Genomic DNA, 22137 nt, shown 5'->3' on the forward strand with positions numbered 1-22137 from the left:
CCCTTCCACACGTGCACCAACTTTACCTCGCTCCTCACATGTGACAGGCCTGGTCACACACTTGGGTGGGCTTGGACTCTCTGGACACGGGGTTGGGAAGGGGGTGTAAGGGTATAGCCCAGTTAGGGGCAAGGTATAGCCACCAGCTAAAGGCAGAAGGTGCCTATATATATTGTTGTGTATGCTGATGTGTATTGTGTTATGTTCTATTCTTCATATAGTAAACTGTTATACTTATACTCCTGTGTATGTGGTTACTATATGTGGGTCCTGTGTGGGGTACATTATACACTCCTAGAATCCTACACAGGTGGAGGCGCTGTAAGTATGATCGTTCCAGAGGATTCACCCCAGGCTCTCACTGGCGGAGGCTCAGGCCTCCTGTGAGCCTAACAGGTATATTGCACCACGCCTGGTATAGGTTCCCCCTCACATGCACTCTATCTGCGATTGGGGGTGGGGAGGAATACCCGTTACATGTGTACAGAATTAATCTGCTCCACTTATCACATGGTGCGATATGGAATAAGAGACGCTGTCCCTGATCTGCCTGGCAACACATGACAGGAGATATAGGATTGGATAAGAAGAGAACCGGATAGAATGTTGAAACAAACTGTCTGAGTGAGAGACACAGAGGGAGTCCAACTGCCATTTTGAGAGAGACAGCCCAGGTGGCAGTGAGAGGGGCTACAGGGAGACAGCCTGACACTCTAAGGCTGGGGCCATGGTGCCTTCGCCCGTGCGGATGCTGGTCAGTGAGCGGGCGCTTATCTGGCCATGGTGGACAGGCCGTGGGGGGCGTGCGTGGGGGCATCACAGAGCTGGTTTGCCCTCATTGGGCGAACCACTCACGTGACCGGCCTGTCGCGCCAAGAAGTTACGGCTAAAGTGCGCAGCTGATCGGGTGTTTACACTCACGCTGTGAGTCAACGCTCCGCGACGGCGATTTTGGATCAGAACTGCTGACGGTGATATCAATTTCACAAATGCAGTTTTAAACTCTACCTTTGTGAGCGTGCTTGTTTCCCTCCCCCACTCCTTTTTTATTAAATGCTATACCGCTTCACGCTATGGGCGTGTGTTTTCTTTCCTGCTAGACATATATATCCCATTGCATTCACCGGTTGTTATCCAGCTACTGCAGACTCTACTACCGGTCGGTAGTTATATATGGCGTAACGGCGTCATGTTGTCATGGCAACGTGTTGCAGCGAGGAGGCGAAGCTGGGCGGAAGGTAAGAGACACGTACAGAGGCCCCGCGCTCTCCCCCGGTAATCAGTTCCAATGTGGTGGGGAAGAGCGCGGGGCCTCTGTAAGCGCGGGGTCCGGTGCGACAGCACAGACAGCACCGCCATCACGCCGGCCCCGCCCGCGGGAAACTCGTGGAAACGTAAGGCTTAAATAACAGGTCAGGTCACATTTGGGGCCTGTTGAATTTCCAACGAAGAAGCCCAGCGGGCCTGTCCCTACGGATTAACGTAAACTGCCATTATAAGAGATTTCGATTTTCTCTGTGAGTGATGCAACCCAGCAATGTCTCTGCGCCAAAAACACGGCGTCCGTTTACGTCAGGCAGAGTAACGCGGGCGCCGAAGCTATTTTGTTTACGTGAGGCAAAATATTTGGTTTAACTTCTAATATAAACTTACAAGTATCTGTTTTTTCACACGGCATTTTTACTAGCATAACATAGAGAAAAAGAGAGAAAATGTGTCAATTACAATAATGCACACTAAATTTAATAGGAATAAGTCCAACATTTTTGTAATTTCTTACAGGAGTAATCCATGCAACGTGTTTAAAAAATAATAATAATAATAATAATTTCTGTAGTATTAGATACTTACACATTTTAAAAAAAAGTTTTAATTCAACGCAATGCCATTGTTAATACGTTTTAATATACTGAACATCCTTTGATTTCTATAACAGGATTTAGCCCACCTCCCCAGCAGTGCAAGATCTTTGCAACACTTTCCTGTTTCTGATCATTTGTTGCCAATATTCCCAGCAGTTTGAGCTGCAAACTGTAACAATAGATAATGTTACTTTAGTAATATAAGAATAGATTGTTGCTGCTGAGTTGCACTGACTTCAAGATTGATTTGAAACTGAAAGGCAGCCAGTCTCTGAAGCAGGATCTTTGCTGATCGATCACGGAAGAACTAATTGATCGGCAGTTTAGCTAATTCATTTTCATTAAAGGTAATCAAAGGCTGCATATATATATTTTTTAAATAGATTTTTTTTAAAGTGCCATGTGGACAGTCTCTTTAAACATCTAAAAAAATAATACTGTCTTTATTTGTTTATGGTAAGTGTATGAAGAAGAAAAAGATTGTGGGAACTTTGTAAGGAACGTTAAAAAAGTACTAGTACACACATACATGTAAACAATTTTGAATTAAGAGTCTTATACTTGATACACAATGTGACATGAGTTTACTCCAAATCCTACTTGGAATTTCAGATGTAACACAAGGGAACAACAATGACATCATAATGTGTCAATTAGCTCCTGATCTTTAATTACTCCTTCATTCCTAGAAACAAAATCACAGACTGTACTGATATCCCGTTTTACAGCAGCCACGGCAAGGAGTGACCACGTCACGTCAGTATTACAGCATCTGCACGGCAAGGAGTGACCACGTCACGTCAGTATTACAGCATCTGCATGGCAAGGAGAGGCCAAGTCACGTCAGTATTACAGCATCTGCACGGCAAGGAGAGGCCACGTCACATCAGTATTACAGCATCTGCACGGCAAGGAGAGACCACGTCACGTCAGTATTATAGCAGCCACGGGAAGGAGCGACCACGTCACGTCAGTATTACAGCATCTGCATGGCAAGGAGAGGCCAAGTCACGTCAGTATTACAGCATCTGCACGGCAAGGAGAGGCCACGTCACGTCAGTATTACAGCATCTGCACGGCAAGGAGAGACCACGTCACGTCAGTATTACAGCATCTGCACGGCAAGGAGTGACCACGTCACGTCAGTATTACAGCATCTGCACGGCACGGAGAGACCACGTCACGTCAGTATTAAAGCAGCTACGGCAAGGAGCGACCACGTCACGTCAGTATTACAGCATCTGCACGGCAAGGAGAGGCCACGTCACGTCAGTATTAAAGCAGCTACGGCAAGGAGCGACCACGTCACGTCAGTATTACAGCATCTGCACGGCAAGGAGCGACCACGTCACGTCAGTATTACAGCATCTGCACGGCAAGGAGAGACCACGTCACGTCAGTATTACAGCATCTGCATGGCACGGAGAGACCATGTCACGTCAGTATTACAGCATCTGCACGGCACGGAGAGACCACGTCACGTCAGTATTACAGCATCTGCACGGCAAGGAGCGACCACGTCACGTCAGTATTACAGCAGCCACGGCAAGGAGTGACCACGTCACGTCAGTATTACAGCATCTGCACGGCACGGAGAGACCACGTCACGTCAGTATTACAGCATCTGCACGGCAAGGAGAGGCCACGTCACATCAGTATTACAGCATCTGCACGGCAAGGAGAGACCACGTCACGTCAGTATTACAACATCTGCACGGAGAGACCACGTCACGTCAGTATTACAGCATCTGCACGGCAAGGAGCGACCACGTCACGTCAGTATTACAGCATCTGCAAGGCAAGGAGAGGCCACGTCATGTCAGTAATACAGCATCTGCACGGCAAGGAGCGGCCACGTCAGTATTACAGCATCTGCAAGGCAAGGAGAGGCCACGTCATGTCAGTAATACAGCATCTGCATGGCAAGGAGAGACCACGTCACGTCAGTAATACAGCATCTGCACGGCAAGGAGAGACCACGTCACGTCAGTATTACAACATCTGCACGGAGAGACCACGTCACGTCAGTATTACAGCATCTGCACGGCAAGGAGCGACCACGTCACGTCAGTATTACAGCATCTGCACGGCAAGGAGAGGCCACGTCATGTCAGTAATACAGCATCTGCATGGCAAGGAGAGGCCACGTCACGTCAGTATTACAGCATCTGCACGGCAAGGAGCGACCACGTCACGTCAGTATTACAGCATCTGCACGGCAAGGAGAGACCACGTCACGTCAATATTACAGCATCTGCAAGGCAAGGAGAGGCCACGTCACGTCAGTATTACAGCATCTGCACGGCAAGGAGCGACCACGTCACGTCAATATTACAGCATCTGCAAGGCAAGGAGAGGCCACGTCATGTCAGTAATACAGCATCTGCACGGCAAGGAGCGGCCACGTCAGTATTACAGCATCTGCACGGCAAGGAGAGACCACGTCACGTCAGTAATACAGCATCTGTACGGCAAGGAGAGGCCACGTCACGTCAGTAATACAGCATCTGCACGGCAAGGAGCGGCCACGTCAGTATTACAGCATCTGCACGGCAAGGAGAGACCATGTCACGTCAGTATTACAGCATCTGCACGGCAAGGAGAGACCACGTCACGTCAGTAATACAGCATCTGCACGGCAAGGAGAGGCCACGTCATGTCAGTATTACAGCATCTGCAGAGCAATGAGCGACCACGTCACGTCAGTGTTACAGCATCTGCATGGCAAGGCGGCCACGTCACGTCAGTATTACAGCATCTGCATGGCAAGGAGGCCACGTCACGTCAGTATTACAGCATCTGCATGGCAAGGAGCGACCACGTCACGTCAGTATTACAGCATCTGCACGGCAAGGAGAGACCACTTCACGTCAGTATTACAGCATCTGCACGGCAAGGAGCGACCACGTCACGTCTGTATTACAGCATCTGCACGGAGAGACCACGTCACGTCAGTATTACAGCATCTGCACGGCAAGGAGCGACCACGTCACGTCAGTATTACAGCATCTGTACGGCACGGAGAGACCACGTCACGTCAGTATTACAGCATCTGCACGGCAAGGAGAGACCACGTCACGTCAGTATTACAGCATCTGCACGGCAAGGAGGCCACGTCACGTCAGTATTACAGCATCTGCACGGCAAGGAGCGACCACGTCACGTCAGTAATACAGCATCTGCACGGCAAGGAGAGACCACGTCACGTCAGTATTACAGCATCTGCACGGCAAGGAGGCCACGTCACGTCAGTATTACAGCATCTGCACGGCAAGGAGAGGCCACGTCACGTCAGTAATACAGCATCTGCATGGCAAGGAGGCCACGTCACGTCAGTATTACAGCATCTGCATGGCAAGGAGAGGCCACGTCATGTCAGTATTACAGCATCTGCACGGCAAGGAGAGGCCACGTCACGTCAGTAATACAGCATCTGCATGGCAAGGAGCGACCACGTCACGTCAGTATTACAGCATCTGCACGGCAAGGAGAGACCACGTCACGTCAGTATTACAGCATCTGCACGGCAAGGAGCGACCACGTCACGTCAGTATTACAGCATCTGCACGGCACGGAGAGACCACGTCACGTCAGTATTACAGCATCTGCACGGCAAGGAGGCCACGTCACGTCAGTATTACAGCATCTGCACAGCAATGAGCGACCACGTCACGTCAGTATTACAGCATCTGCACGGCAAGGAGAGGCCACGTCACGTCAGTATTACAGCATCTGCACGGCAAGGAGAGGCCACGTCACGTCAGTAATACAGCATCTGCACGGCAAGGAGAGACCACGTCACGTCAGTATTACAGCATCTGCACGGCAAGGAGGCCACGTCACGTCAGTATTACAGCATCTGCACAGCAATGAGCGACCACGTCACGTCAGTATTACAGCATCTGCACGGCAAGGAGAGGCCACGTCACGTCAGTATTACAGCATTAATTCCTTATACGAGGGGTTCTGAGCCCCCCCCCCTCCCCTAACAGGTCAGGCTTTCAGGATATCCCTGCTTCAGCTGACCCACCTGTGCTGAAGCAGACTCTTCAACTGAGCCTCTGATTGAGCCACCTTGCTGAAGCAGGGATATCCTGAAAACCTGACCTGTTGGGGGGCCTTGAGGACTAACACATATTGTAACTGTCAGCGGTAAGTTCTGTGCCTCGGACCCCCATCTTTCTGCAGTTTAATTTTACGGGTGTACAATATGCAAACTTCTCCTGCAAAGACACACATCAAACGTAACAACTTGATTTCCCCGTTTCTCACAGGGACAGCCGTGCCAGCAGAGAGATAACAACTCACCACGGGACCTTTTTATGAGTTTCGAAATGTAGCCTGCAGCGTGTGAATATGAACTCACTTCGGGCAATTGTTTTACCAGCTTAAGGACAGGTTATCGAGTTTTGGTTGAGCTACGCAATCAATTTCATAGAGCACGTGTAATAAAGGCTGCAGACATTTACAAAGGTAAAGAAAATACAACAAATATTTAGTTTTTTTTAAGATTATATATATAAAAAAACAAAAAACAAGATCCATGTGACCTGCCCTCTGGTTAATGCACGGTGTATATTTTGGTTATGTGATGTTTTTTCACAGGAAATCCCACATTTCACCCCGAAGCGAACTTGTGTGAATTATTAACATGTCTCTGCAGTGCACATGTAGTCCCCTCTTTGGGGACCACTGCTGCTGACAGGGGGGGGGGGGAGAGCTGGGACAACTGTCCCAGATCCGGCGGCTGCTGGACCGGCCAGTGCTGGATGTTGGGCTACCGGGTCCCAGCTCTCCCCAGCTGCTACGGACCTCTCGCCCCCTCCTGTCCGTACCGGAAGTTGAGCCCAGTCCAATGCAGCACCGAGGCTTGAGTCCACCCCCAAGGTGTGTGTGTAAGATTTTTTTTTGGGGGGGGGGGGGGCATTGTGTGTGTGTTGCGTGGGGGGGTGGGTGAGAGAGAGGGAAGAGTGAAGACAGAGGTGGGGAAAGAAATACATGGGAGGAGGGGGGGATGTGAGAAGGGGGGAATAGTGGTGTGAGAGCGAGGGTGTGTAAGAGAAAGAGGGTGAGCTTGCAAGGCTACCGACAAAGAGGTGGTGGTGAGGGAGGGGGGGGGGGTGCAGTGGAAACTCTAGGCCTCGGGAAAGCTGTCGGCAGCCCTGTTGGGAACTACTAGTTTCTGTAGAGTGTTGATTGCCTTAAAGGGTTAACTGTGGGGCTCACTCAGGCTACTCCCCTCCCCACCATGTGATGTACGATGTCAATGTAAGGGTATCTATAGCCTCTCCTTCTGGTCTAGAAGCACGTTCTTCTGAGTTCTCACAGTGTTTCCTCACTGTGAGTCCTGTACATAGGTTTGTGTGTATAGTTATGTGTATTAAGATGTGTCCTGTCACCCTTTATTGTTTTCCAAAGTTAGCATCCATTAAAGAAATGGGGAACCTAAGATTGCGGGCGAAAGATGCCAACTTATAGGGTTGTTCCTGCAGCAACCTGACCACCTCCATTCTCATAGCGTTGTGTATACGGTTTCCCTCACTGCCTTGGAACCTACCCGTCTAATGGGTTCTCATTGGCATTCTAGGTTCCCCCCGCAAGCACGATCTACTCCCTCTTCTGCAATGAGCCACTCGGCTACCTGCCTGCCCTGCATTGGAATGGGGACTACCTAGAGATGGAGTCTTGAAGGTATTGTGTGTCACAAGTTTCTGTCAAGTACCACGTATGTCCATGCCTGTGAAGTGTTTTAGATGGCTTTGAATAAAGCACCTTATTGTTGTATAAAAGTTTGTTTCTATACATCCGCGCCCAGCCTGCACCTACCCAGCACCCTGCAAAGGCCGGAGAGATGTGTCCTGCCATTGTACATGCTTAATCTGAGGTGGCCTCCTGGAGAGCCGGGTTAGGAGGGTTCCACACATATGTAGTCAAATTCCATCCATTCTACATAATTCATATATAATTGCGTTCCACGGAAAAGGATTTGTAATGTCAGACAGATTCCTGGACCAACTCAAACCCTATTTATAGAAGCCATTGTGCTCCAGAACAAGAAATCCCACGGGGCCTGTGGATGTCGTCGCTAAAAGCAGTTGTGTTGTAAAAGAAATATACAGAAGGGTAACACAGTGAATGCGTCTTGGTGTAACAATGTATATAACTGATTTTCATGTGTTGTGCGTTGTGTGAATCAACCTTTTTGTTCACTAAGAAAAAACGTATATTAACGCTTGGAGCAGGGCCGGCGTGATGGCGGCGCTATCGCTGCCACTGCGCCGGGCCCCGCGGTTACAGAGGCCCCGCACTCTTCCCCACAGCAATTAAACTGATTCTCAGGGGAGAGCGTGGGGCCTCTGTAACTCTCTTACCATCACCTGCGCGATCTCTTACTATCAGGGTCCCTCCTCATAGGGCCGCAACGTCAAATGGTGTCACGTCGCCATGACAATGGGATGTCACATGGCATTCTGTTGTCATGGCAACGTGACCTGGCATGACGTCGCAGCTCCATGAGGAGGGACCTAGACAGGAAGAGATCACGCAGGAGAAGGTAAGAGACCCTGCACCACTGCCCTGCACTGAGCCCCGCAATTTTCCTAGCCGGCCCTGTCTTTGAGTGCCAGGGGTCATAGTGCCCGAGTGCCTTGCCCCCTCCGGCACACTGCAGTCACCTGCCCCCGGGGGCCATTTTGCAGGAAACGGTTTCCTCACTGGGCAGATCGCGTCCCGCCCTCCATGGAAACGCAGGACGTTGATCTAAGTTGCAAAAAAGACCCACCTCCGTTGAGCATGATGTAGTCACAACGTCTTGGTGTGCCACAAAGTGTTAAGGAGTGAGTTAGAGCCAGAGTTTGGTGTTTGTGGCGCCCGGCATGTGCTACTTTTGGTTTAGAGCAGGGGTGGGCCACTCCAGTCCTCAAGGACCACCAACAGGTCAGGTTTCAAGGATATCCCTGCTTCAGCACAGGTCTTTGACTGAGCAACTGATTGAGCCACCTGTACTGAAGCAGGGATATCCTTAAAACCTGACCTGTTGGTGGCCCTTGATGACTGGAGTTGCCCACCTCTGGTTTAGAGCAACTGGAGTGTTCTTGTATGGCCCTCAAATATTAGTCTCTCCCCCCGCCCCCCCACCTTTCTCTCTTTGTCTTTCCCATCTCTCCCCCTTCCTTTGTCTCACCTTTAACCTATCTCTAAAACAAAGAAAACGGTTTATTGGACTGACTTGTGCAACCCGCAGTCAGATGCCTATGACTTCACTGCTAACTAGCTAACTATACAATGCTATTATTTTCTGTATTTCTTTTACAAATCCCCAATAAAGGAAAAAGATTGTTAAAAAAAATAAATATTAGTCTCTCTTTTGAGGGGGTCTCATGTTCGCAACAGCATGTGGCAAATCCACATGTACAATTCTTGCCTTGCGCATACGTATTTAAATGTTCTGGTTTGAGGCGAGTTCCTGTATAGCAGTGTACATGGAATTAGGCAGAAGCATTACGTCCAGTAGGAAAGCTGCATACTTTTTAGGCTGTGATTATACCAACATCGGGTCGCAGCATCGTGTGGCGCGGCTCAAAAAGAAATGGCAGCAATCCAATTAAAGCTAGTATAGCTCACACGCCGCCTGGAATTGCAGGGTGGCAGACTGGAGCGCAGGCATGAGGTTTTGTTTTGAGCAGGCGACGGATGCGTCACCTGAGCGGTTCAGCGAATGAGGGCGAAACGCTCAGGGCCACGCCCCCTGTCTCCTCCTGCTGCCTCCTGACTTCAGTTCACTTGCCGCTTTGCCGGATCGCAGTGGTGACGTCACCAAATCGTGCTGCCGGCGATCCGGAGCTGGTATAATCGCAGCCTACGTTTAAATCGCATGCGTCCTAGAGATTTTTTAGGCAGAGTTGGATCTGCAGTGGATCGGTTGGTTCATTTGGTCCTCGGATTTCAGTGGATCCATCTCAAAAAGGGCGATTCTCGTTTTGCGGACTTCTTCTCATTATTATTATTATTGCCGATACACTATGGAGATTCCGCAGCCCGTGGACGGATGTGCAGAATCCGCCAACGCGTTGCTGAATCCGCGGATTGGATCCTACCAATCCGTCAACGGATTGGATCCAACGGCGGTTTTTTGATGAATCCGCACGGATTGAAGCCGACTAAATCCGTTTGCGTATTTTTCACCGTGAAACGGATTTTGGGGGGAAATTCGGGAAACAGCTTTGGATGCAATCACCCATATCTAATGCTACCTAGAGACTTTAAACCATTGTAACAATGTATCGCAGATTAGAAATCTCAGTGTGCTCTAGGAGTATTATCGCTATTTCAGTTATTATTTGAGCATTATATACAGTTAAAAAAAAAATGATGTTCAATTCCTATCGGAAAACAATGTTGATTGTGAAAGTATGCCGGCTAAACCGTCATTTAAGGACAAACACTACTCGGAAATGGAGGAGGAAGGGAAGTAATTTATTTCTAAGAAATCAAGGACGGTGTAATAATAATAGGGTTCTTTCTTTCCAAATTATAGATGGTTCTTCCATAAATATTGCGAAACCTCCGGCACTACGTGAGACAGCACCAGTGGAAAGCTGTTTGTCCCAGTTTATTTATTCTTTGCATGCAGTCACATTTCAAATGACATTCCCGTAATGCAGGGGTCCTCAACTGCAGTCCTCGAGCCCCCCCCCCCCCAACAGGTCCGGCTTTCAGGACATTCCCAGCTTCAGCACAGGTGGCTCAATCAGAGACTCAGTCGAAGACCCTGATTGATCCACCTGTGCTGAAGCAGGGATATCCTGGAAACATGACCTGTTGAGGGGGCTTGAGGACTGGATTTGAGCCCCCTTGTTTTAGTGGACCTAGAACTTGTTCACTGCACTCTATATTAATACCCCTCCCCCACCCCCCACCCGAGGTTAAGCAGTGGGTCTCCGGAGCTGAACCCCTTTTATTTCAGCCCTGCTTCCTGAGATACTTCCATCGGAAGGTGATGCCAGTATGTCAGATCTGTTGAAAGCTCCCACATCACGTGGGCCAATAGGAAGTGACAAGGGATGACGTGGCGGCTTCCTATTGGTCCGCAGGACGCGGGACATTTAAACCACCATATTGAGCGCCCCTCCAGGACTCCTACTGGCATGACCTACGGAGGGAAGTATCTCCGGAAGAAAGGGCTCCCCGGAGCTGAAATTAACACGGTTCAGCTCCTCTTCCCCCTTCCAGTTCCCTCACGATTGTCCTTATGTGTTTCATGTTTTAGATAATCAATGGTGGTTTATCATTCAGATGAGGGGCACCACATGTGCCTCCACACAGATAAAGGGATGCAAATTGTCCCCACGGGGGAGAGGGGTACACAGGTTCCCACACGAGGGGAAGGCCAACACCATAGCCACCATAGGTGGCGCAGCACAGTTGGCTCAGCTTAGGAGCATGGGGTGAGTGGCGACATATGGCCCCCCACTTGGATACACATGGGGGGGAGGAAATATTAACACCCCCCCCCCCATTCAATAGGGTAAGGGGGTTAAGGGCACGCATGGTCCCTCACGGGTTTGAGGGCCAACACTATAGGCCCCCCAAAAGGGGTATGGGGGCAGCACAGTTTAGCATGGAACTGTGTCCACAGCTCAGCCGTCGTCAAGCGACATGGGCGTCCCCAGTCAGGAACGGCTGCAGCGAGGAGACAAGGTTATTACGGCTCCACAGTGAGGTAGCTTTGCCGTCAGCGGTGGGGACATGCAGCAATGTCGGACTGCAATGGGTGCAGACGTGTGCAGAGGTACAGAGGTACATAGAATGGAGACTGATTTGGGGTGCAATTATATGTGGCTTTATTGAGCCTGTTCCTTTATCCAGGCAAAACATACAAAAACAACAAAATAACGACCCCCTATCCCTTTGTAAGGGCTCACTTACTTCCCCAGACCCTATCTGCAGGACTGGAGGGATATTCCCATTACCAGCCTATCACCCCAAAGTCTCAGGAGGTACCTTAAGCAGGTGGCCCTCCGTGTCAGTCTCTGGCAGGTTCCTGGGTCCTCTGCGTCCAGGAAATATACAGTAGGTCTCTGGGTGTCTGGATGTCTTATCTCAGCACAGCCTTTGTTCTCAAAACAGTGTCTGTATGCAGGCTTCTCTGCTCTCCTTCTGTCAGCCCAAATGTGAGCTAAGGAATCTCTCTCCTGTGTCTCACATGCGGCTTTTTACAGAGATCTCATTAGTCCAGGCAGAGACTACTTAATTGTGTGGCTGCAAGTAACTATCTCTCTGCTGGATTCTCAGATCTCTGAGGCTGCTTCATTTAAACAGGAATAAGTCCCGGTTACAAGGTAACAGAAAAGAGTTGGATGGGGGGAGTACATGGTGCGTCTACCATTGCTCCGAGTCTATAGGGAAGTCTGCAAGATCACCCAAAAAAGGGGGGCGTGGAGAGACACTTCTTTCTGCGTATTTTTGCTAGTTGATCGCGGGCTGTTTCAATCCGGGTGGGGGTGATGGGGTAGAGGGCCCCCCACTTATGTTTGTCACCCTTTAAATACTATGTTATGGCAAATGTTTGGGGCCAGGCGATCAGCCAACCAGACTCCGATTCCAGGTCTGTCGGTTTGTTTAGGTCTGACGCGGCATTTCTGGGACAGTGGGTCAGTTTTATTTTATAAGTTGCAGGAGGAGTTGTGGAGAGGGTCCTCGCGGGTCTGGCGATACGGGCCTAGTTTAAGGGGGGTTAAATAGGCCTGTCGGTGGCAGAAATGGGGGGGTAAGTGCTTGTCCTTGCCAGACGGGGCTCGGGGTTGATAAAGCCCAGGGGTGTAGCGGGGTCATCTGGACGGGACTTCCGGACGTTGTCGCGAGTGGGCTCCCGGGTCACGTGGTCCCGGCTACCGGCTTTACGGGGTCAGCGGTTCAAGGACCGTCTGACCCGTCACCTATTAAGTGAGCACTCTGGCAGGGACTGGCAGTTACTCAATTATTTAATAAACAAAGCGGCAGCCTTTTATACCCCCAGATCGAGTCTGTCGTTACTTGTATGTGTTTATGTGGGTACCGGGTAACGAGGGGAGGGGGAGCTCCCTCACAGCCTCCCTGGTCATGTGAGAGCACAAGGAAAAAAGTAAAATAATAATTAAAATGAGTTACGATATAGTGTGATTGGGGGAAAGAAGAGGAGACAAAGTCTAAAGAAATACTGAGGGAAAGAGGAGAAAATAAAGACAAAGAAATTCTGTGCCACTGATTGGGCCACTTGTGCTGAAGCAGGGATAGCCTGAAAAGCTGAGCTATTGGTGGCCCTTGAGGACTGAAGTTGCCCACCCCTGAGATATATAGTAATATAATATATATACAATAGATGTAGCAACCAATGATGCAACCACCTGGCTGAATGAGTCACAGACAAAGACATAGCGACTGTAAAAGTGCCATGAAGCTACATTCCCATTGCACAGTCCGTCGGGCTACATGAAGGAGATGTGCGCGCTGCTGATCACTGGCACGCAAAGTTACCCGTTAGGATCTTTATTCACAAAAAGGGAAGGACAGGACAGTCGAGTCTAGAGCAGGGGTGAGCAGAGCTGCACCCCGTCGGCGACGGTCCATCGCGGATGTCCAGCGATCCTGGGCGGCGCCCATCCTTTCAGTCCGATTCATCTGGACATCAAGGACCAACTGAACAAAGACCTCACATGGAATCCGTTTAATGCAAAGAGAGGTTGGACGGCAGCCAACAAAAGCAACAAGTTCACAACAAGTGCATGCTTGAGGGGCTGCACATTTAGCACAAGCTACTGGGAAGATAAATCTCTCACATATTGCTGATCATAGCACCATTACAGCCAAGCCCTGGCCAGGTGAGGTAACAGCCATCCTTAAAGGGGCAGAGGCACATCATGGGAAAATGGGAACTGTTTGAGAAGAGAGAGAGAGTTTGTCAGTAGTACGGGAAGGCCTTACTGGGACACTTCTTAATATTTGTATTTGTTTTTGCTAAAGTAGGCAATGTATTTGGAAAAATAAAGGAATTGGATACGGGCCCCCAGGGACAGCTGTATTTATATTGTTACCCAAGATGTTTGTTTAATCATCAAAGCTATTCTTGCAGGCAAAGTTCCAGCATAGTAAAACTGTATTTCTTTTTATAAAGAAAGTGTGTACTTATTACTCTGCGTCATCACCTCCAAAAGCTGCTACGTGCCTGACCTTTCCCCGGAACTGGCATTTCCCACTCGGGTAAATTGGAAAGACCCTGTGGTGTGGGTGACTCTGTGTGGGGTCAAGGTTTGCTGCATCAGGGGCTCAATAGGGTCCAGGGTACATGCACAATACCCCCATACACCTCGTCTACACTGCAAGGGCTTTACATTTGTATGGACGGCTACTTACGTGGTGGACCTTGGTCTTACGTTGACCTCAAACCCACATTACTTGCACCCCATAGAAGGCTCAGAGAGGATCTCTATCTTCCCTTTTCTGCAAAAAGGGGGATTCTGAATATACAAACGTATTGCTAACGTCTGTTTCAATGACAGTGGTCTGACTGTGATAACCCACAGTGCAAAAGGATTTCTTTTATTTAATTCCAAATGTACCTTAAAAGGTCAACTGTCAGCTTGGAACCAGTCATGATTAGATTTAAAACATGACTGAAACCAAGCACATTATTTTCATCACGTACCCATTTCTTGTGTTGTTTACATGTACACATTTCCATTAAAATAGTTGAATGACAAATCTAAGTCAATTAATAGTGGGGAAGAACAGCACAATAAAGCCCAAAGGAAACCACGAAGAAGACCAAGTCATAAAATGTTTTGTGATCAATAAAATTAGATTTTATATACAGTTGTGTGAAAAAGAAAGTACACCCTCTTTGAATTCTATGGTTTTACATATCAGGACGTAATAACAATCAGCTGTTCCTTAGCAGGTTTAAAAAATAGGTAAATCCAACCTCAGATGAACAACAACACATGAAATGTTACACCGTGTCATGATATATTTAACAAAAGTAAAGCTAAAATGGAGAAGCCATGTGTGATAAACTAACTCGAATAAAAATGAGAATATGGTATTCTCTTAAAATGGCATATTAAGGGACTGATGCGTAAAATGACAGAAGTTATGGCACCCCTGGTTGATATACGAGAGCCTCCGACCACCTGGTGGGTCCCCGCTGAACCATTGTAACATCCTTCTGTAGAGGGTCCGATGGTGCATTGGAGTGGCTCCTAACGGTTACACCGTGGGGGTAACTTCCCCGACAATTCATTGAAAGTGCGCTGCTATATTGGTGATCTGCATAATCTCCCCGACTATCTCGTGTAACTGAGGGTTTACTGTAACAGAGAATGTCAATTTATATGTCAAAATTGAGGCTGTATGTCCCCTCTTTATACTTTCTGGCCCCTTTCCGTCCCTATATTTAACGTACACTGAAAATCAATAAAACTTAAGTATAAAAAAACAACCAAAAACCCCACTTTGGCTAAATTACAAGACAGGCTGAAGAGGTATTTCCCAGCAGCGAGGGATTTACAGTGCAGATGTGTCCTTCAGTCAAAAATCCATTGCAAGTTGCCATTGGGTATCTCTTCACCCTATATAAAATAGCTAAAAGAGGGCTTCAGAAGTTTTTCACATTATTTTTGTTTGAAAACCCCCAGCCAAAACTGCCTCTTTGGAGTATATAGAATATAGCCCCTAATCCACTTCCTTTAGCTCAGAGGAGGAGCGGCTCAGTGAGTAAAGACACTAACTGGCACTGAGTCTGTAGCAGGTGGAACCTGATTAAATTCCCGGTGTTGGCTCCTTGTGACCTTGGGCAAGTCACCTTATCTTCCTGTGCCTCACGCACCAAAAACATAGATTGTAAGCTCCACAGGGCAGGGATTGTGCCTGCAAAATGTCTCTGTAAAGAGCTACGTAAAACTAGCAGCGCTATATAAGAACAAACTATTAGTATAACCTCTGCTTTTCATCACCTTCGTCACTCACCTGGCTCCTGCTAATCTTCTCACCACTCCACTTAAAAACTGCCTATTGAGTTTACCTCCAACCCTATTAATCTGTTTAGGATATATATTTCCTTATAACTGTGCTGCTACAGTCCCCTTTAAGAATAAACCCGCGAGGTCCCTGCTAAAATGTAGCACACCCGACATCAAATCTGGTTTTCTCCAAAATGGTTTCTTCTACTTTTAACTAAACGGAGATCTGGGGGATGTTTTCTTTCCAGGTCTCTGCCTTTTGTTTTTTCTGATGGCCTGTTACATTCCCTCACCCCTTGGTAGTCCTGCTTCTGACAAAGACGGTCTGCGAAACATATACAGGAACCCCCACAGGTTACGGTGTAGCAGACATTCCTTAACTGTGGATGAGAAATTAATTAGGAATCTAATAAGAGGTGACTGTGTTTGGATACACAATTTGGGTTCACTGCAACTGTGCAGCAGTATAATTTACTCCCAAATATTTATTATAATAGGATGCGTATATGTACTGTACGTGTGTATATCTTTATGTATATAAATATGTAGAGGTATCTGTACCGTGTTAGCCGAGCTTTAATAATCAAGAATGAATAGATGATACCGTTGTGTGGCGAAATAAAGATATACATACATGTGTGTGCTGCACATGGAGTAAGAAAACATTGTGTGCAGATTTATAATCCATGCTAGAACACGCCATTTTATATCAGATACAAAGACTAGGGCCATGTATTCCAATGGGGGTTCCACGGGCGTCCCTAAAGGGTTCCGTGCAATTTTCATGTCGTTTGAAAATGTTACTCAATACAGAAGAATTTACAATGCATCTGATCTTAGACGCGCTATTAGAGAGGGTTGGGGTTCCTTACAATGCATCTGATCTCAGACGCGCTATTAGAGAGGGTTGGGGTTCCTTACAATGCATCTGATCTCAGACGCGCTATTAGAGAGGGTTGGGGTTCCTTACAATGCATCTGATTTCAGACGCGCTATTAGAGAGGGTTGGGGTTCCTTACAATGCATCTGATCTCAGACACGCTATTAGAGAGGGTTGAAGTTCCTTACAATGCATATGATCTCAGACGCGCTATTAAAGAGGGTTGGCGTTCCTTACAATGCATCTGATCTCAGACACGCTATTAGAGAGGGTTGGGGTTCCTTACAATGCATCTGATTTCAGACGCGCTATTAGAGAGGGTTGGGGTTCCTTACAATGCATCTGATCTCAGACGCGCTATTAAAGAGGGTTGGCGTTCCTTACAATGCATCTGATCTCAGACGCGCTATTAGAGAGGGTTGGAGTTCCTTACAATGCATCTGATCTCAGACGCGCTATTAGAGAGGGTTGGGGTTCCTTACAATGCATATGATCTCACACACGCTATTAGAGAGGGTTGGGGTTTCTTACAATGCAGAAATACAAGAAATATCAATAAGGATCCTGGATAGATCCTATTGGGGTCTTTGAGTCACAGGAAGAGGCTTTGAAGCAGATGGGAACCTTATACACTATATAAGGTTATTACGTTCTGAAAAGAACACTTGATTCTTCCCATACATTTATTCTGGTGGTAGCGCCCGGGTATCACCCATTGCCATCGTTCCTTACAATGCATCTGATCTCAGACGCGCTATTAGAGAGGGTCGCGGTTCCACAGGATTTCACAATATAATTATAGGGTTCCTTAATCAAAAAAAAGCTGGAAACGACTGGACTTGGGAGTTGCATACTGAAAACATATGGAAAACATTGCAAAATAAAAAGGTGACGCTAGACAAAAAATGATTTATTTCTCTCCGCTCCTGTTAGAAGCTTACATATCTTCCATATTGTAACCTTTAAATCCGTGTGCGCATGAGAGATTTGATGACATCAATGCATGTCCACAGAACACGGTGTTCTGCTCAGCTTGTACTCTGCAGCTTCACAAAGCTCAGAGCTCATGGCGAAAATTCCCAAACTGGAAAAGCTTCACAAGGTCCAGGCCAGTGTTATAGTCTCATTAGAACACCTTTTCTGATCTTTTCTAATGTTTATTTAGAGTAATGAACCATTTGACCCAGTAGGGACAGCTATGTGTTCAGCTGAGAGGAGCTGTATTTTAATGAAGCCCTTTCACTGGTGAATGGGACAGTAAAGCATTGCTCTCTTCATTGTGTTCCTGCCAGATTAATTACCAAAAGGATTAAACAATAAAATAAAAAAAATTACACGTTTGGTTTAGAGTTGGAATCAGATTGTGATGTTTTTATTTTTTACTACAAAAGAAAGGAAGTGTTGAAAAAGCGCCCAAGCCAATAACAAATAAACCTATACTACTTACACTCAAATTATATCGTTGTGCAACAGGAACTCGTATTATGAGCCAAGGCTGCCAGGAGAAACTGACCAAACCAAATCAGAAAACAGGTGTGAGGAAACATACAAACCGGCGCCTTAAAGTCCAAATAAATATCCAAATAGACTGATGAATATGACCACGTGGAATCCTTGTAGGGGGATGGATCTTATAGATCTAAAGCCAACGTGGAACTTTCCGTACATGGCACCACGTGGTCATATTCATCAGTCTATTTGGATATTTATTTGGACTTTAAGGCGCCGCCGGTTTGTATGTTTCCTCACACCTTTTATTTCTTACTGTAACATATCCACACAGATTCTATTTGCATTTTTTTGTGTCAGCCATCGAGTTGAGTTCATATTTTTTTTCTAATTATTAATAAAATATAGTCATGTAATTAAATTCCTTTTAAACACATTTTATTTGAGTGCTCCGGAGCAAACGTATATTATGTTTTCGTGTACGCTGCTGGTATTTCTCAGCTTTAATGTAACGGTAAATATGCTAAAAATTGAATTCTTGGCTGCAATTTTGGCAAGAAACATTTGCAAGGGCACAAATCCTTGAAAACGCTGGAAATATCAGTTATTAAAAGACACAAACACATTCTTGCGTGTCCATAACCATGGTATTTAAATGCCGTTTCTATATCCATCGCTGTATTTATGCTACTTGAATGTCACAGGGGATAATTCTCAACTTCTTCTAACAGCAAAACTGGAGCAAAATAACAGCACCAGATTTATCTGGTAAAAACTCTTCTACCAAATGACCCGATGCTTTGAAATACCTTGAGCCTAGGGTCCTGTTTACATCAGTGTCGGGAGAACCCTAATTTACTTACATCTCAAGATTCTAACAGTCCTTGCACCAGGCCTGGCCAATAGCAGGCCATGAAACATTGCTTTGTATTTTTTTTTAAATCGAACTGTACCCACATTAACCCCTGAATCACCGGATGGATTAAAATACATCATATCTCATGACAATATCATGACACAAGATTGTAAGCTCTTCGGCAGGGACTTCTTTTCTACAATGTTACTTTTATGTTTGAAGCGCGTATTCCCATGATTTGTTATTTGTTCTATTTTTTATTTATATGACTGTCACGTGTATTACTGCTGTGAAGCGCTATGTACATTAATGGTGCTATATAAATAAAGACATACATACAAGCGTTAACTGTTCTACATTTCTTTGCTAGCTTGTGGACTATTTTCGAGTACGAATGTTGTGTAAATGTCAGTGTATTTCTCAGGCGTTGACCTTGCGTTCCAACCTCATTCTACCATATACATTGAAGCCTCACATGTAATAAATAAACCACTATTCTCTTTCCCAATATTGAATTCATTGCATCATGACCAGTTACCACTGAAATAAATAAATAAGATGAAGAAATGAATGTATGACGCCAGTATTAATCATGTTCTTTCCTTGTGTTCCCTAGGATTTCATTCTACAGTCACACCAAGGAAAGAAATATCAGACCAGTCATTGTATAGTCATGCTCGTCTCATTTATTCACTTAATATAAAAAATCTTTTAAGAATGCATTTTAGCACAATATACAATACTATAACATAGCTCGTGTGAAACTTCTCAAAATAAAATGTACACCTGGAACAATGCAGTGTCCAGCAGACATACAAACCCATTGTTCATGCACAACTGTGCTATATCGATAAATGGTTTGGTCACAAATTGGACCAGAAGCTTTTAACATTGTACAAGCTGAGACTGATGTCTTTTAGGATGCATAACAAGTTTTATCAGAAAAAGCTACACTTTGAACCAAAATAACATCACATTTTGTTATAAAAATTCATATCAGATTTCAGACTAGCTGGAAGTTTGAGAACGGAGTGACATTCAAAGGGGGTATTTCGCATTCAGTACTTTCAAGTAATTAGGCAGACCATTCTGAAATCAAACCCCCTTTGAATGAATCCCCCCAGATGTTCTCAATGGGTTCAGTATGTATTTTTGAGCTACTGTTCAGGTTTTTCTGTTTATCCAATAAAAAAAGGTTACAAGAAAAATGCAACTCTTACCTAGAGTTTCCTACACAATCAACACCACCAGAGACAGGCAATGTTAATTTATATAAATTAATAACTTACAAAACATTACATTATTTACATTAGATAATAAATACACTGTTATAAACAGTAAAGTATGGGTTAGGGCTCAAGGCAGTGCAAGAAAACAACGGTGTCGTGAAACCGAGTAATGTATGGAAACAGAGAGGGGGAAAAAAGTCTGAACATGCAATTTCCGTTTCAAACACACATCACATCACACACTGCCGCCTTCTTAAGCTTAGCTTCAAATGTAGTGAATGTGCATTAATAAAACCCAGCGACCTCTATTATATTGTGCGGAATTGATCAACTAAAGGGGAAAAAAAATCTCAACATATCTTTGTATCAAGCAGATGACAGATCTCATGAAATGGGTTACCGCGGATTATTATAGATACCGGAAGGAGGCGGGAATGTGTCATCTCCCTTTGATTCTCTGTTTCTGAATTACTGAATAATTGCAAATGCAATAAAGTTACATATATTGCCCGTGAAAAAAGGAAGACTGCTTCTTTTCAGAAAGAATCAAAATATACACGTTCATTATTCTTTGTTCCGTATACACTAAACATTGTGTAATTAATAGGCATTTAAAAGACATGGAAGTGTTACAAAAAAGGCACACACGTCCTCAAACAGGTGGACAGAATTTCTACATATAGCTACCCATTAATTAATAATTAACCCATTAATTAATTTCTAGCATCTATCTGGTTTAAGTTTCAAAATCTTGCAGTAAAAAAATCTCTCAGTTTTGTGTCATTATTTTTGTTTTTACAAACTGTTCCCTAACAATTCAAGCTGTTCCCAGAACACAGCAATGTGCGTTTCCCCTCCCTGCCGTCCACCCCCGGAAACAAGGTTTAACAATAACGTAGATCATCTGTTAGTTTCCTGAGTATTCATTCACTTCTCCATCTTTAACCACGACTCCAACATCAAGTAGCAGGAAGGCTCTGTCGGCCAGTGCTCCACAGAGGCAAAAGATCATAATTACAGGCTTGTCAAAGGCAGACAGCTTGCATGGTTATTCACGGTTTTCAGTTCCCTTTCAGACAAACTCTATGTGTCCAGAGGTGATGTATCGTCTGTTAGTATTTCGGCGTCAGCCCCTGGTGAATCCCCGCTTCCTGGATCAATGACATGAAGTGACTTTGTACTGCTGTAATAATTGATGCTGTTCCCTTCTTTATCGGGCCCTTCTGAATCTTCTTCCTCGAGGGTTAACTCAAAGTGGAATTTTTCGGAGAGACCCTGGCAGTCTTTGTCCTGTTCGTCCAAAAGAGGAGAAGGACTTTGAGGTATCATACTCTGATACCAGTTCCTATTGTCCTCCAATGTATCCAGAATGTCTTGAGCATCAGGCTGAACCAAATCTGCCCATGTTTCCCATAGAGGATGGACAATGTAATCGATGAATCCAACCTACGAATTGTAACAAACAAAGAAGAACAATGAGATCTCAAGTATTCTAATCTAACTGAGAAAAAAAACCAAGATGTACATGATCAATGATAACTAGGGAATATAGTTTATAGAAATAATTCAATTTAATTTCTATTCACTGTTTGCCCAGCAAAACTGATAGATTAAACTATTTTAATTAAATAATTGTATGTATTTGCAAGCATTATATTAACAACAAACACACCAACAGTATGTTCTGTGCAGGTTCGGCCTAAGATACAAGTAGTTGGTTTGTTTAATCAGTTCTGTATATTGCTAGCGCAGTCTCGAGAAGCTTTGCGCATGCCACGCTGTTTTGCACGTACTGTACTTAATGTCTTTATGTACATTGCTGTACTGTGTGTATTTAGATTGCTTGAGCAATGTTTGCTCTTTGACT

The 22137-nt window shown here is 45.7% G+C and overlaps 1 protein-coding gene and 1 long non-coding RNA gene across 5 annotated transcripts in view; one reads left to right on the forward strand and one right to left on the reverse strand.

Annotated features, from left to right (window-relative positions):
- Positions 1 to 643: 643 nt before the first annotated feature.
- Positions 644 to 20775, forward strand: LOC142503536 (uncharacterized). Of its 2 annotated transcripts, none has more exons than XR_012804037.1 (4): positions 644 to 1012; positions 6137 to 6335; positions 7450 to 7553; positions 19658 to 20775. It is a non-coding gene; the product is annotated as an uncharacterized LOC142503536 (long non-coding RNA). The 2 variants fall into 2 exon arrangements; XR_012804038.1 differs by having other exon boundaries at positions 644 to 754.
- PDE4B (phosphodiesterase 4B) overlaps positions 19705 to 22137 on the reverse strand; it is a 239350-nt gene continuing 236917 nt past the window's right edge. For all 3 annotated transcript variants that reach the window (XM_075615891.1, XM_075615892.1, XM_075615893.1), the window contains one exon: positions 19705 to 21716. In XM_075615891.1, coding sequence (XP_075472006.1) covers positions 21354 to 21716 — 363 coding nt within the window. In that variant the 3' untranslated portion in view covers positions 19705 to 21353. The remainder of the gene's footprint in view (positions 21717 to 22137) is intronic.

Source organism: Ascaphus truei, chromosome 10 (assembly GCF_040206685.1).
Source record: "Ascaphus truei isolate aAscTru1 chromosome 10, aAscTru1.hap1, whole genome shotgun sequence".
NCBI lineage: Eukaryota > Metazoa > Chordata > Amphibia > Anura > Ascaphidae > Ascaphus > Ascaphus truei.